This window comes from Drosophila teissieri, chromosome 3L, assembly GCF_016746235.2.
Source record: "Drosophila teissieri strain GT53w chromosome 3L, Prin_Dtei_1.1, whole genome shotgun sequence".
In the NCBI taxonomy this organism is placed as follows: Eukaryota; Metazoa; Arthropoda; class Insecta; order Diptera; family Drosophilidae; genus Drosophila; species Drosophila teissieri.
The window spans coordinates 17,373,743-17,386,851 of record NC_053031.1 but is presented as its reverse complement, the minus strand read 5'-3'; the positions used below and the strand labels follow the sequence as shown (position 1 = coordinate 17,386,851).

The window sequence follows — 13,109 nt, the reverse complement described above, 5'->3', positions numbered from 1 at the left end:
AAGCGGAGAGCGAAAAGTTGCGTGAGAGCTTAAACGAAGTGGGGGTAACATCTGTTGTTTTTGAACTCTAGCTTCCTTGTAATCTTTTACCCTTAAACTTAAAATAATAAGGAACCAAATTTTAACAGATCGAAAAACCCGATTCTACTTTTTTCAGTTAATGGTTGCTTTTATTATTTACATATAATTTGAATGCGTGTCGTAAAATACCGTTACATGGTGTGCTCACTGTCAAAAGCTAATATCGTATTCTCACTGGGACACATTTATATTGACTGTGTGCTTGTATGAAGCTTTATTATCCACTTCACATCATTTTTTTCTTATATTTGACAACAAGAACAAATTCATACCTTCACCACGAAAATAAATTGTAAAACTGCAATTGCAAAATACTTAAAGTAACATTTGGTAATGGGATTATCGAGAAGAAGAAAAATAAAAATTAAATAAAGATTAACATTATAAGAAAAACCCTTTTTTTATGTGGCATAAAACCAATTGAAAAGCATGCCAATTAGTTTCAAAAAGCTCCAATATATAAATGTGAAATACCGTTACACGCAACCCTGCTGACTTTCAAATTCTGACTGCTGTGTGTCCAGTCGGTATATTTGCTTCAGTATGTGGGTTCTTTTGACGTACGATAACAGGTCACATTATTTCTACATGTGCCGGGTCGGCAGCTAAACTTCAGATAAAAAAACCAAACTAATCGAAGAGTCCAGAAACAAACGTATTTCAATTGCCACCAGTACAAATACCAACAATGTCTGCTGAGGAAGGACAGTTTGACAATATACTGCTGGCCGTGGCCGAAAAGCATCGCGATGGCGTGCCCCAGGTAAAACAACAACCAAGAGCGCAACTTCTTTGTTTCAATTTTGGCTATTTGCGTTGTTTGTGTTTTATATTGCAGTTTCTTGGCACTTTAGCCAGTTTTCTGCGCCGCAAGACCGACTTCTTCACGGGAGCCAAGCAGGCGGAGTGGGAGAAACTGCTGCTGGATGTCTTCAACAAGGAGTCCAAGCTGGCCATCACCGCCCACAACGAGAAGGTAAAGGCTCGCGAGGCCTCCCAGCGCATTAGGGAGGAAAAGGAGAGGGCCGAAAGGGAGGCCCGCAAAAAGGAAATCGACGATAACAAAATATGTGATATCACCGACGAAGAGGCTGCGGCTATTATCAAGGAGGAGGAGAACAAGTATGTGGGATCATAAAGAGATCGATAACTAAAATACCTAGGTGACTCAGGCCGAGCTACTTTGCAAGAGCTGTGATTATTCATCGAAATATCCACATTATTCTTATTCTAATAGAAAGAGTTTACAAAAAGAGTTCAGTTTCTATCCGGTCTTTCGAGTACCTAAATATTTTGTAACACTAGCACGTCATATTAAATCTAAATCACCTACAGAAAACGCCAGCAGCTGCTGGATAGCGCTGGTGGAGAGCCAGCTGCCTCGAACCGCGATGACGTCTCCAAGCCCATCGAGAAAGTGGACGATGACTCCGAGAAGAGTGAGGTGGGCAAGCTGCTGCCGAATGCAGGCAATGGCTGCACCTTGGACAAGTACAACTGGACACAAACACTACAGGAGGTGGAGGTAAGTCCGGCCAGGGGTGATCTTCAAGCCCTTTTTCTCCCAGTAAGGTGTTGTCATAGTTATACATTGGCTAGCAGATTTGGCAGCTCAATCTTAATTGTCTGTCTTTTTAATATTGTTGACTTATTGTTAGTATTTAATGACGTACAAGGGCAGTTTTCTTGACCAAATACCTTAGTCGCTGGTTGCTAGGCAGCGGTCATAGCTGAAAGCCCATGTCATTGAACCCACGACAGGTGTGATTCACCAACCCCTCGTATACAATTATAAAATTCACTTTATTAAACATATCACAGGGATAAATAACTTATTTGCTAACCAGAAAGTACAGCATTATCCGATACTAGGCGGCGATGGTCCGATCCGATCAGATCCGCTCCAGATCTAGTGTTTTGTATGTTTCTCTGTCTCCAAAGCATAGCGCGCTTAATACTAATGAATTTTCCCAGCTTCGACTGACTCGACACTCCATCCAAACAATCTTTAAATAAATATCTTATACAACTAGCGCCAAGACGACACGATAACAATAATAATAATAATGGGGGACAAAGACAATACAATAAATAATATACTAATTGGCTAGGTTGGGGTATTAATTCCTAGCTCTTGGGCATGTCGCGGGCGCGCACTAGAAAGAGAATAGTTATTAGAATTTAGCTGGCACAGCGGATTTATAAAAAAAACTTACTCTCCAGCGCATAGACCATGCCCATGATGAGCAGCATGAAGATGGTACTCATGCTGACTATCAATACGGTGACCTGGCGTCCCCGATCGCAGAGACCACGCTTCGGTTTCTTCGGCGGACCACCCTCTCCATTGACCATCGTGAAGTGCATGGAGCTAGCAATGGATACGGTATCCAGGTCTTTGGTTTTCACATACTGCAAGTTGGGATCCACGTCGGCCGGCTGCTGACCCTCGATGGCGATAACCGCATCCTTGCCGCTGGCGAGGGTCAGGTTGGCGTTGTAGTTTGAAGAGGAGGGATTGCTGGGCATCAGCATCTTGTTGTGGCGCTCCTGCTTCTTGTGGATCTCCGCAAAGCGTTCCAGATTCGCTGCCGTCAACAGCAGTGAGCCGGAAGCAGCGCTCTGTATAAGTCGAATGGAAAAGAGGAGAATGTTTGTTGAGTCACGGTTGTTCGATACGGTTTGGTTCTCCACAACCGGAGCCTGCGTGGGCTCGGCTTACTCACCCGCGTGCTGTTGTTACTGTCGCTGGAGCCCTGGGAACTCCTCGATCCCCTCTTGGCAGCAGCCAGAACAGCCGCCGCTGCTGCCGCAGTTACAGCAGCACTTGTATTATTGTTATTGTTAATGTTGCTACTGTTGCTGGGCGAACTGCGCTGGTTTAGGGTAGGCGGATTCGAGTGCGATTTGTTGGAGGACTTGGAGGAGCTGGCCGAACTGATGGCCGAGCTCGAGGAGGATGCCAGCGAGGCGCGGGGAATGTGCCAATAGTCCTGCATCTGTGGGGAAGCAAAAGCAGTTGGTTAGACATTATTTAAAGTAGTAAATAAGGGAAATTAAGAGAATAGAATATAATATGGTATCAAATGTGTATGCAATTATGGCCTTTAACTATAATAGTTTTATACCCGTTACTCGTAGAGTATGTATGTAACCGCCCAAAACTGCCACGCCCACACATTTGAAAAATGTGTAATTTTTTTTCGTTATATTAGTGTTTTACCCAATTTTTTATCGATATGCCAGCAAATTTCTCGTTCTTTGACTTGCTGAATAATGGGTAACTGAAAGTCGGGAACTCGGCTGTTGTAATTGTTGGATAGCGAAATTTTCAGATCTTCCCTATTGATCTCCCCAGCTGGGGATCGTGTCACGATCGGCACATTCGCTGTGCTCCACAATATCTGCGCTACACATTTAAGTCTTCCTTCCCTAGCCCCAGTTCTCTGTTCCCCCTGTTCCTGCCGTTTGGTGGTGCTAGCGTCAGAAGAAATCAAAATCCAATATCCAAAACCTGAACTTTCGAGTTGTCTTTCGACTTGTCTTTGCTTTGCATTGGTCGCCAACTTGTTTGATATTTATGGTCTCCGGTCTGGGTTGGCTAAAAGCCTGATTTGTATTTAATATTAATTCGGCTAGTCGACAGTTTTATTTTTTGTGGGCAAGCTTTTAAATCTGGGGCCTTTCTCTTTAAAAGGCTTCGCCGATTGTTTGCTTTTGACGTAATTGTGGCAATCAATTGTCCTCCCAAAAAATATAAGAATTCTATTAGCTGAAGCTAAAGTAAAAAAGTTGCATTTCAAGTTTGTGCCTTCAGTCTTTTGTTTGATTTTGCTGTTCGAGACTTTTGTGAGTTTTGTGCGTTTGTCTTACACAGCGCAGAAGTTAATAAATGTGTTCGTGCTGCTTCTTGCGTTTTATTTATTGTAAATATTATTTAGGCATGCGGAAGTCTTATCACACTGTATTGATTCAACTTGATTGGCCAGTTTTCGATTTGTTTTTTTTTACACAGCGTTATTTTTGGTTTACTTAATGTGTCGTCTTGCGTTGTTACTTTACTTACATTTGTTAATTTGCAATTTTCTGTTTGTTTTGTTCTCGGGATTTGTTTGATTATTACACAAATTTATCACACACACAATTTAAGCTAATTAGTATCACAATCTGGAGTATTTTTAAGCAGAGTCTCGCTCCGGTTGTCAGTCTCTTTAATTGGGGTTTTATGATGTATATAATTTATTTAAATTACGGCTCGCGAAACACTCAGCTGATCAAGCTGCTGTTTGGGGTAACCGATTCGATTCCACTCGCAATTCTTCTCGTACTTTAATGGCGGTATTCTCCTTCTTCTCACGTCTTCTTCCCAAAGCGACGAGTTATTCAGTGCGCGTGTCGCCAAACAGAACCGATCTAAACGGCCTCAAGAATCGAACTGAAGCGAGCTTAGCGGCTAAGTCGGGCTCACAGGTACGATCTCTGCTCACCTGAGTTCTGCCCACCTGAGCAGCGACGCGGCGCTGCTGTCGCTGCCTCTGGCGGCTTCGACTGCGCGATGCGCAAACCTTTTCGAGTGGAAGTGTTTGTTGTTGCTGGCTTTCCTGACGGATTTTGCATGTCATAATATTTCGGCGGTTCTCGTTTGTTGCCACTGCGACAGTAGTCACTCGTGAATGAAGGTAGTCGCAGGACATTTTGAAATATTTCATATATTTTAAACCTTTCACATTCTTATCACTGTTAGTAAGAACTTTTAGCTAAGTTATACATCGGGGTATCTATGCTACGGAAAATATTATAAAATTTGTTTCTTTTTTACATTAAGGATATCGAGAATCTTTTCGTGTAAAAATAGCTCCCACTGTAGTGTGTGTACAGTGTGTAGTGTGTATATAGCCCTGAACGATCGGCCACTTTTCTGGCCATTCTTTTGTTTCAATGATGTTTGATGGGGGCCTGTTGCCGGCTTTGATGTTTGGACTGCTCGCCTTGGCTTGATCACCTCATCATGCGATTTGCCTACTTTCTTTTGGCTGTTCTTTTTATAGCCTCCCGCCCTTTTGCTCATAGCTCATTAAGCTGCAATTCGGCTTTTGGTGCTGGGTATTTCTGGCTCCAAAGATCTTCAGTGAAGGGCCCTTGATCGCTTTTGGCGTGTGGGCGTTTCAAGATCCGTTTCGATGGCCCAGAAATCACAATTTGATTGCGGGAAAAACCTAATTCTAGTTTAATGTTAACTTAATTAGGGGCAAACCTTGACCACCTTACGGGCAGCTCCGCCCATTTGCTGTAGCATCGTTCCCAGGGACCAGTAATGTTTGATTAATACTTGTTCCATTATTAAATCAACGGTTTATGATCACATAAATAATATGGCCATTATTTAAATGTCCTAACGAAGAATAAGCAAGTCTATTTTTGGTTCATTTCAAGTTCTAAGAAAGCATTTAACGTCAACGATGCCAACAAAAGCTTTATATCAACGCGATCAAAAATTGAAAAAATGAATTAATTAATGAGAAATTAAAAACATGATATTTAGGTGGGGATGCACAAGTTTTCGGTGAATTCCTAATCAGGTTTTCTTTTACAAAGGTTCAAAATTTGCATTTTGTTACATTTGGCTTAAGAATATTCGGATGTCTTCAAACTATTGACGCAATGAAAACAACGTGAGTCATCAGAAAAACAAAACGTTTTTGGTTTTTCATTAATAAATTTGAATAAAGCCAAATTGTTTGCGTTTCTCTTGGCGGAGTTAGTTAAACAAATTGCCAAAATTCCCCAACAATTGTTATCGAATCGGAATAGTTGTCTTCCTAATCTACCACGGATCTCGTATTATTATAGGATTATACTTTTAACGATCAGTGGGAATTGGTTGAATAAACAATAAATTCTGAGAGAAACCCAACATTTCTATTACAAATTTGTTTGCTTTGGGTTAAATCGCAAAGTTCCATCCCATCTGTCATTCTCGGTAGCAAAAGGCAACAAATGTTTCTAATTTTTTTCGGCAATAACTTTTGTTGCTTCGTTTGCTGTCGAGCATCTTGTTATCACCTTTTAAGTGAGACAAGTGAGTGGCCTGCCGCCAGCTCCAACTTTTTGTACTTTTGGTATGGGTGAAGTGCTGGCTGCTCGAGCCTGGTCGATTTAATCAGCGGAGAGTTGACAAAGATTACCTGACACGGCCAGTTACCAGAGCAGTGGCAATGGACTCGCCGGCAAACGCGAACGCGAATCGCATTAGCAACAAAGAGTATAAATCGAAACAGAACCAGGCGGTGTTTTGAGATCACTTGAGAAGGCAAAGATTGAGGGACGTTGCCACTCAAAAAGATGGGATGACGGCGAATGGGAGCCAAACACCAAACACTTGCTATAGATCGCAGGCCGAACCAATCCGAGACATTCCCCCAATAGAACCAACACCATTCACCTCGCCTCATCGCGAAACGCCATATAAAACCGAAGACAAACAAACGGCGATCTTTTTTTCGTGCATACAATTAAAAATGCAAAATAGTTTCCAGTGACGCCGGTGACAAACGGACGGATCTTACGTGCCCAGCGATTTCTGTTCCATTTTGGGCGACAACAATTGGGATTAACAAAAAAAAACAAATATCTGTGAGAATTGATAATTTTGTCGTGGTAAACGGGGAAATCCCTTCAAGCTATCTGGATAGATAGATAGATCCGTTGACGTTTGCCACGCTTATTTGTGTGGGGCCCGAGACCAGTATTTCTCTGATTGCGGCTATTAAAGCTTAATTTTCGTATAGAAAACGTTTGAGTATTCTGCCTTCGGGGGCTGTATTTAATAAATAGAATCTTAAGCTTTTGCTGAATTCCATGCGAAATTCTTGACGGCTTGACTCACTCACACAAAAGGAAGCGGAAATACTAAATAAATATTTTGCTGATACCTCATCGCAGAAGAGTATTGCCTGTTGGTCCTATATACAATTTAATTTTTATTGTCGCCTCCGCCTTTAATTGCGGTTATATAAATGAAACTGATATTTGATTCGATCATTTAACACATGTTTAGCTTATAAACCTCTTAATGGGTTTCTCCTATAAATCACGCCATAGTCAACTTTGCTGGCGTTCGAAAATTGAGGATTGGAAGCCCAAACAAAACGCTAACAAAGAATTCAACCTGACAAAGCCTTTGAGTAAATTAACCGCTTTTGGATCCGTTCTCCGTTTCCTGGTAGAGAATTTACTATTGAGATCAGGTCAATACATTTAGAAATAACTTTTCTCTTGAGTTATTTGAAAGTCTATGTAATCATTCCTCCTAGATCTACGATAGACTCGATTCCTAGAAGTCTTACATAGACTTAGTTAATTTATTAGCACGGTATCAGCATAAATTCTCAGATCTTATGTGCAAAATATGTAAATATTTTACAATTCGATAGGTAAGCTAACCCATTTTACATATTTTAGGTACATTAATCAACTTGTGTGATGAGTAGGACAGCAAACTGAACTTAGTTCTTAAATTATGAAATTAGCAGGTTTTAAAAAACAGGCTTACATTTTTAAAGATATCGAATGTCAGATACAACACTAATTTCCATCATGCTACTGTTCTCGAAGCTTCTTCACGTTTTCTGAGATTTTAATTTACGCGAACCCATTCAAGATGACAGTTTCAGCTTCGACTGTATCAATACGATCTCGTTTCTCACCGAATTGGAAACCTTATAGAGTTAATTATATGGGATACCCCCAAAATTGACTAGGTTAACCGGATAGAGTTTCCAGTATCATTTGCTTTGTAATCCGCTTATGGCGCAAACAAATGGCTACCAGATCGATCTCTCAAATCTCATTTACCATGCAAATGTCAATACGGATTCTATTGTAGCCACTCTAGAGCTCATTGTACGCCGAGTTTTGTGGGGATGGGGATCCAGTAGATTGGAGTGGAGTGGAGCTGGAGCTACGTTCCCAATAGGAACTAGTTTCAGAATTAAACGCAAAACAATTCTAAATGGAAAGGAATAAACAAAAATTTGCCACGCTCGACTTTGATTCCATCTCCCTCTGTCTTGAGATGTTGGTACTCACTTGTAGCCACAAATAAGTCAGTTTAAGCCGCTTTTAATGAGCTGGCAGTAGCACTCGTGAAGATAAACACTTCGATAGAGGTTATTTGCTATGTTAATACAGATTACTATATATGACTAGTTACTTCGATCTAACACATGTTTAGCTTATAAACCTCTTAATGGGTTTCTCTATAAATCACGCCATAGTCAACTTTGCTGGCGTTCGAAAATTGAGGATTGGAAGCCCAAACAAAACGCTAACAAAGAATTCAACCTGACAAAGCCTTTGAGTAAATTAACCGCTTTTGGATCCGTTCTCCGTTTCCTGGTAGAGAATTTACTATTGAGATCAGGTCAAATACTTTTAGAAATAACTTTTCTCTTGAGTTATTGGAAAGTCTATGTAATCATACCTCCTAGATCTTCGGTTGTCTGTATTCCTAGAAGTCTTACATAGACTCAGTTAATTTATTAGCACGGTATCAGCATAAATTCTCAGATCTTATGTGCAAAATATGTAAATATTTTACAATTCGATAGGTAAGCTAACCCATTTTACATATTTTAGGTACATTAATCAACTTGTGTGATGAGTAGGACAGCAAACAAAACTAAGTTCTTAAATTATTAAATTAGCGGGTTTTAAAAAACAGGCTTACATTTTTAAAGATATCGAATGTCAGATACAACACTAATTTCCATCATGCTACTGTTCTCGAAGCTTCTTCACGTTTTCTGAGATTTTAATTTACGCGAACCCATTCAAGATGACAGTTTCAGCTTCGACTGTATCAATACGATCTCGTTTCTCACCGAATTGGAAACCTTATAGAGTTAATTATATGGGATACCCCCAAAATTGACTAGGTTAACCGGATAGAGTTTCCAGTATCATTTGCTTTGTAATCCGCTTATGGCGCAAACAAATGGCTACCAGATTGATCTCTCAAATCTCATTTACCATGCAAATGTCAATACGGATTCTATTGTAGCCACTCTAGAGCTCATTGTACGCCGAGTTTTGTGGGGATGGGGAGGATTGGAGTGGAGTGGAGCTGGAGCTACGTTCCCAATAGGAACTAGTTTCAGAATTAAACGCAAAACAATTCTAAATGGAAAGGAATAAACAAAAATTTGCCACGCTCGACTTTGATTCCATCTCCCTCTGTCTTGAGATGTTTAGGGGTCCACTCCACTTGTAGCCACAAATAAGTCAAGTTTAAGCCGCTTTTAATGAGCTGGCAGTAGGCACTCGTGAAGATAAACACTTCGATAGAGGTTTATTTGGCTATGGTTAATTACAGAGTTATGTTTCTATTTGATTACTACTATATTGACTAGTGTTTACTTAAAGAACCAGGTACGTGGGACCTCTCTTCTTCATTTTAAGTTAGAAGTTCAACATTTTCAGACACATAAATTAAACATTTCGTATTATTTCTTCACTGTACCAAGATGGGGCGACTCAGCTGTTTTGTGTGATAACATTATCGAATACAAAACACTCCGCAGATAGACACTTCTAAGCACTCGACTCCATCAGCAAAGCCAGTTTTTTTCGATTTTTATTTTGTTTAAATGGACGGTTTGTTGTTCCATCGCTACTCGTATTGTTGTTGCGACCATTCTTTTTCCTATTTAATTTTTTTGGTGGTGCCTGGCACCGGATCGCATCTTTTAGCATAAATTATTTGCGGCTAGATATTTAAAGAAAATGAAATGCTGTTCAAGTTTTATAGAATTAATCAGAGGCAACACCACCAAATGAGATAGCAACCAATAGCAGTTTCAAACGGCAGTCGACAAAGATGTCTTTCACTTTACACAGAGAGAAGCGGTGCGAATTGGTTCAGATCTGTGGCGATTTGATTGATCGATCAACTGGTTGGAGGCATAACGTGCAGCCCGGCGAGTATAAGCATTAACATTGGGACGGGAATCGATCGATTTGCATAAAATCGCCCACTGTCAGACGATCAGTCTGCGAATCCGCTCTCACTTGGATAAGTGTGCCAAGTCTCGTGCATGTTTTTTTCCCCATCTTATTTCTGCCGTCGTCGCAGTCATCAATTTTTGTTATTATTCATTAATTCATTCACGACACCTTTTAGGCTTGTCTCTGAACTCAAAAACGAACTCTGACTTTGACTGACGGTGACTCTTCAGCTTTGTGTTTACCTTTTTGGTGGCACAGCTTCATTTTCATAGCTCACATTTTACCCAGGGTCTATTGTTTTTCCTCGAGCCTCAGCATTTGCATGGGTATCCCACCTGTTCGGGTGATTTAATGGCCGTAGGTGTCAGCGGGTCTGCTGACTTATGATTTGTGTAAATTTCCTAGTTTCGAGCATAGTGTTCTTTAAGTTGCTATTTGCATAACCTTCAGCGGTGCAGAATCGGTTTGTTTTCCAGTCTTCGGGTCCCTTGAGAAAGCTTACATTTACTTAATAAGTTTTACATAAATTCCAGTTTCAAAAACAAAGTCTGACATTCACAGTTGGCCATTAGATTGTGATACCTTTCATTTTAGGGTTATAAAAACATGTACGTTCATTTTGCATAGTACTGAACCACAGCTCGTGGTGTTACTTATATAAATAATTGGTCTTTTATAAGGCTAAAATGTATATTTCTTTAGACCAATTCGAGGCTATTTTTATTGCCGCCTTACATCCGCGTACGATTCAGTGCTTCCAATTGGCATCCGCTTCAGTTTCAGCTTTTGACACATTTTATCAACGGCGATCGCTGGTGATGAAGATGCCACCCACATGAGCTGCGATCAGTGAGCTTCTGATGACATGAGCCGCGTGCTGCGCGAAGAAGAACTCGAGGTGCTACTACCTTGGCTGACTGCCCACACGAAAACCCCCCAGTAGATAGTTTATGGACTATCATGAGCTGAGCTGAACGAAAGCGTCCTTGGTTCAGTTGGATGCTTGGATGCGGCGTCGTGAGATTTAAATTAAAGGTTTACCTTACCCCTCATTGTTTCTGGCACATGCGATTCGCTAATTGATTGCACAGCCAGTTGTCTAATAACTCTGGGCTTTAATTATGCTGCGAGCTAATGGGAAAGGTGTTAATGTATGCATGTATCCGTGCGATTTATAATTAATGGCCAGCCGTGGCACATAATTCTAGACGCCACTGTAATTGCTGTGAACTTGGCCAAGCAGCCGCATAAATCCATCCGCAGGTTGCTTTACTTCTTTACACAGAGCGAAATGAGAGATCTGCTTCGCAAGTGTTAATACAACATTATTTTCGATTGCTATTACTATTAAATTGCATATTACTGTTTCAATTTAATCTCTGATAGTACTGATTCTGAAAACGTGTCAGATTATTCCGCGTGTATCCACTGCAACCTGTTGAGCGACATTCTTGAGAGCTCCTCGTTGCGAGGCTGAGGAATCGATGTTAACTCCCTTAACCGGACCTGAAGAACCGCTGTACGTCCTTGAACTGGCAGCTGAACTAAATTCCCGTTCTACATTGAGTCCTTGAACAAAGGAAGCCTCGATCCGTTGATCTGGTGAAGGGCAGATGTGGCAGCTGTGATATGATCGTTGGATCGTTGGATTGTTGGATTGTTGGATGCAGAGACGTGCCCCTGCAGTTGGTTATTTATAGAGATCGTTATTAGCCCGCCAAGGTTGTGCAATGACCAAAGCAAAGTCTGGCTAAAAAGAATCTCCGTAGATGTACACACAAATCCGATCATTAATCACAAGAGCTGCCACTCCAAGCTTGATTATATGAAGAACCCCTGAATAATCCGATCCACTCTACTCTAGTTTGATTGTCATTAACGGAATTGCTTTTGCATTACAAAAGGCAGAGCACAAGCAACAATTTTAATGGACTTACATTGTATTAGGCGCTCATTGTAGTTGCCAAAAGAATGTTGCCTAGTAATAATTGCTGACTGAATATTTATACAAATCTAATAAGCTTCAATACTTTGGTTTTTACAGCTCAAGATTCCGTTTAACGTATCATTCGCACTACGTGCCCGCGATCTAGTCGTCAGTATTGGAAAGAAGTCGCTGAAGGTGGGCATCAAAGGTCAGGAGCCCATTATCGATGGCGAGCTGTGCGGCGAGGTGAAGCAGGAGGAGTCCGTGTGGGTCTTGCAAGACAGCAAAACCGTGATGATCACTCTCGATAAGATCAACAAGATGAACTGGTGGAGCCGCCTGGTCACAACCGATCCGGAGATATCTACGCGCAAGATCAATCCAGAGTCTTCCAAGCTTTCCGATCTGGACGGGGAGACGCGCAGCATGGTGGAGAAGATGATGTTCGATCAGCGGCAGAAGGAGATGGGTCTTCCCACCAGTGAGGATCGCAAAAAGCAGGACATACTTGAGAAGTAAGTACAACAGCCATCCTAAAACTGTACTACTAATATATTACCCTTTCCCTTACAGGTTTAAGCAACAGCATCCTGAGATGGACTTCTCCAAGTGCAAATTCAATTAATCAAACATTCTCAACTTTACCAGTAACCTTTCGCTTTCGCACTCTTGTCACTTTTTCACAGTTCACATTTTAAATGTGAGTTCTTCTTCATTTTCAACCACTCAATAAACTAATGCAAGCAAATAAAATAATTTGTAGATCGTACAACATTAAAACGAAAAAACCCAGCATCTTAATATATTTCAATATGCTAATACCAATTAGTTAGTGAAAGCCAAACAACAAACCAAAAAAATCGATCATTCAAGCCGTAGGAAAAAACCAGCTTGATCTTCTGCAAATAATTGAGGTAACTCCTCGGATTTTATGGCTGCCTTTAAAAAGGAATTTAAATTGAATTCGTTTATTGGAGCTGAACATGTTTGTGGAACTGGATTGCAGGCATTTCTTCACTTATCTTTAACGGTTTTGGACTCTCATCGTGATTTAGGGTCCACACCCAAATTCAGATCAGAATTCTCAGTAGTTCTC

General features: G+C 40.9%; 2 protein-coding genes across 4 annotated transcripts in view; one reads left to right on the top strand and one right to left on the bottom strand.

Annotated features, from left to right (window-relative positions):
• Window positions 1-650: 650 nt before the first annotated feature.
• On the top strand, window positions 651-12,808 carry LOC122616173 (nuclear migration protein nudC). Its single transcript, XM_043791521.1, has 5 exons — window positions 651-844; window positions 920-1,203; window positions 1,417-1,606; window positions 12,131-12,528; window positions 12,587-12,808. Exons 1-5 carry the CDS (start codon window positions 770-772, stop codon window positions 12,636-12,638), a joined length of 999 nt encoding a protein of 332 aa, XP_043647456.1. The 5' UTR covers window positions 651-769; the 3' UTR covers window positions 12,639-12,808.
• Window positions 1,866-13,109, bottom strand: part of LOC122616174 (cell wall protein RBR3) — a 28,342-nt gene continuing 17,098 nt past the window's right edge. For 2 of the 3 annotated variants that reach the window (XM_043791525.1, XM_043791523.1), the window contains exons 2-4: window positions 2,808-3,080; window positions 2,298-2,703; window positions 1,866-2,237 (exon numbers count right to left, since the gene is read on the bottom strand). In XM_043791525.1, coding sequence (XP_043647460.1) covers window positions 2,209-2,237; window positions 2,298-2,703; window positions 2,808-3,080 — 708 coding nt within the window. In that variant the 3' untranslated portion in view covers window positions 1,866-2,208. Of the gene's footprint in view, window positions 2,238-2,297; window positions 2,704-2,807; window positions 3,081-4,147; window positions 4,504-13,109 lie in introns of those variants that run through there. The other variant, XM_043791524.1, reaches the window with a different exon arrangement.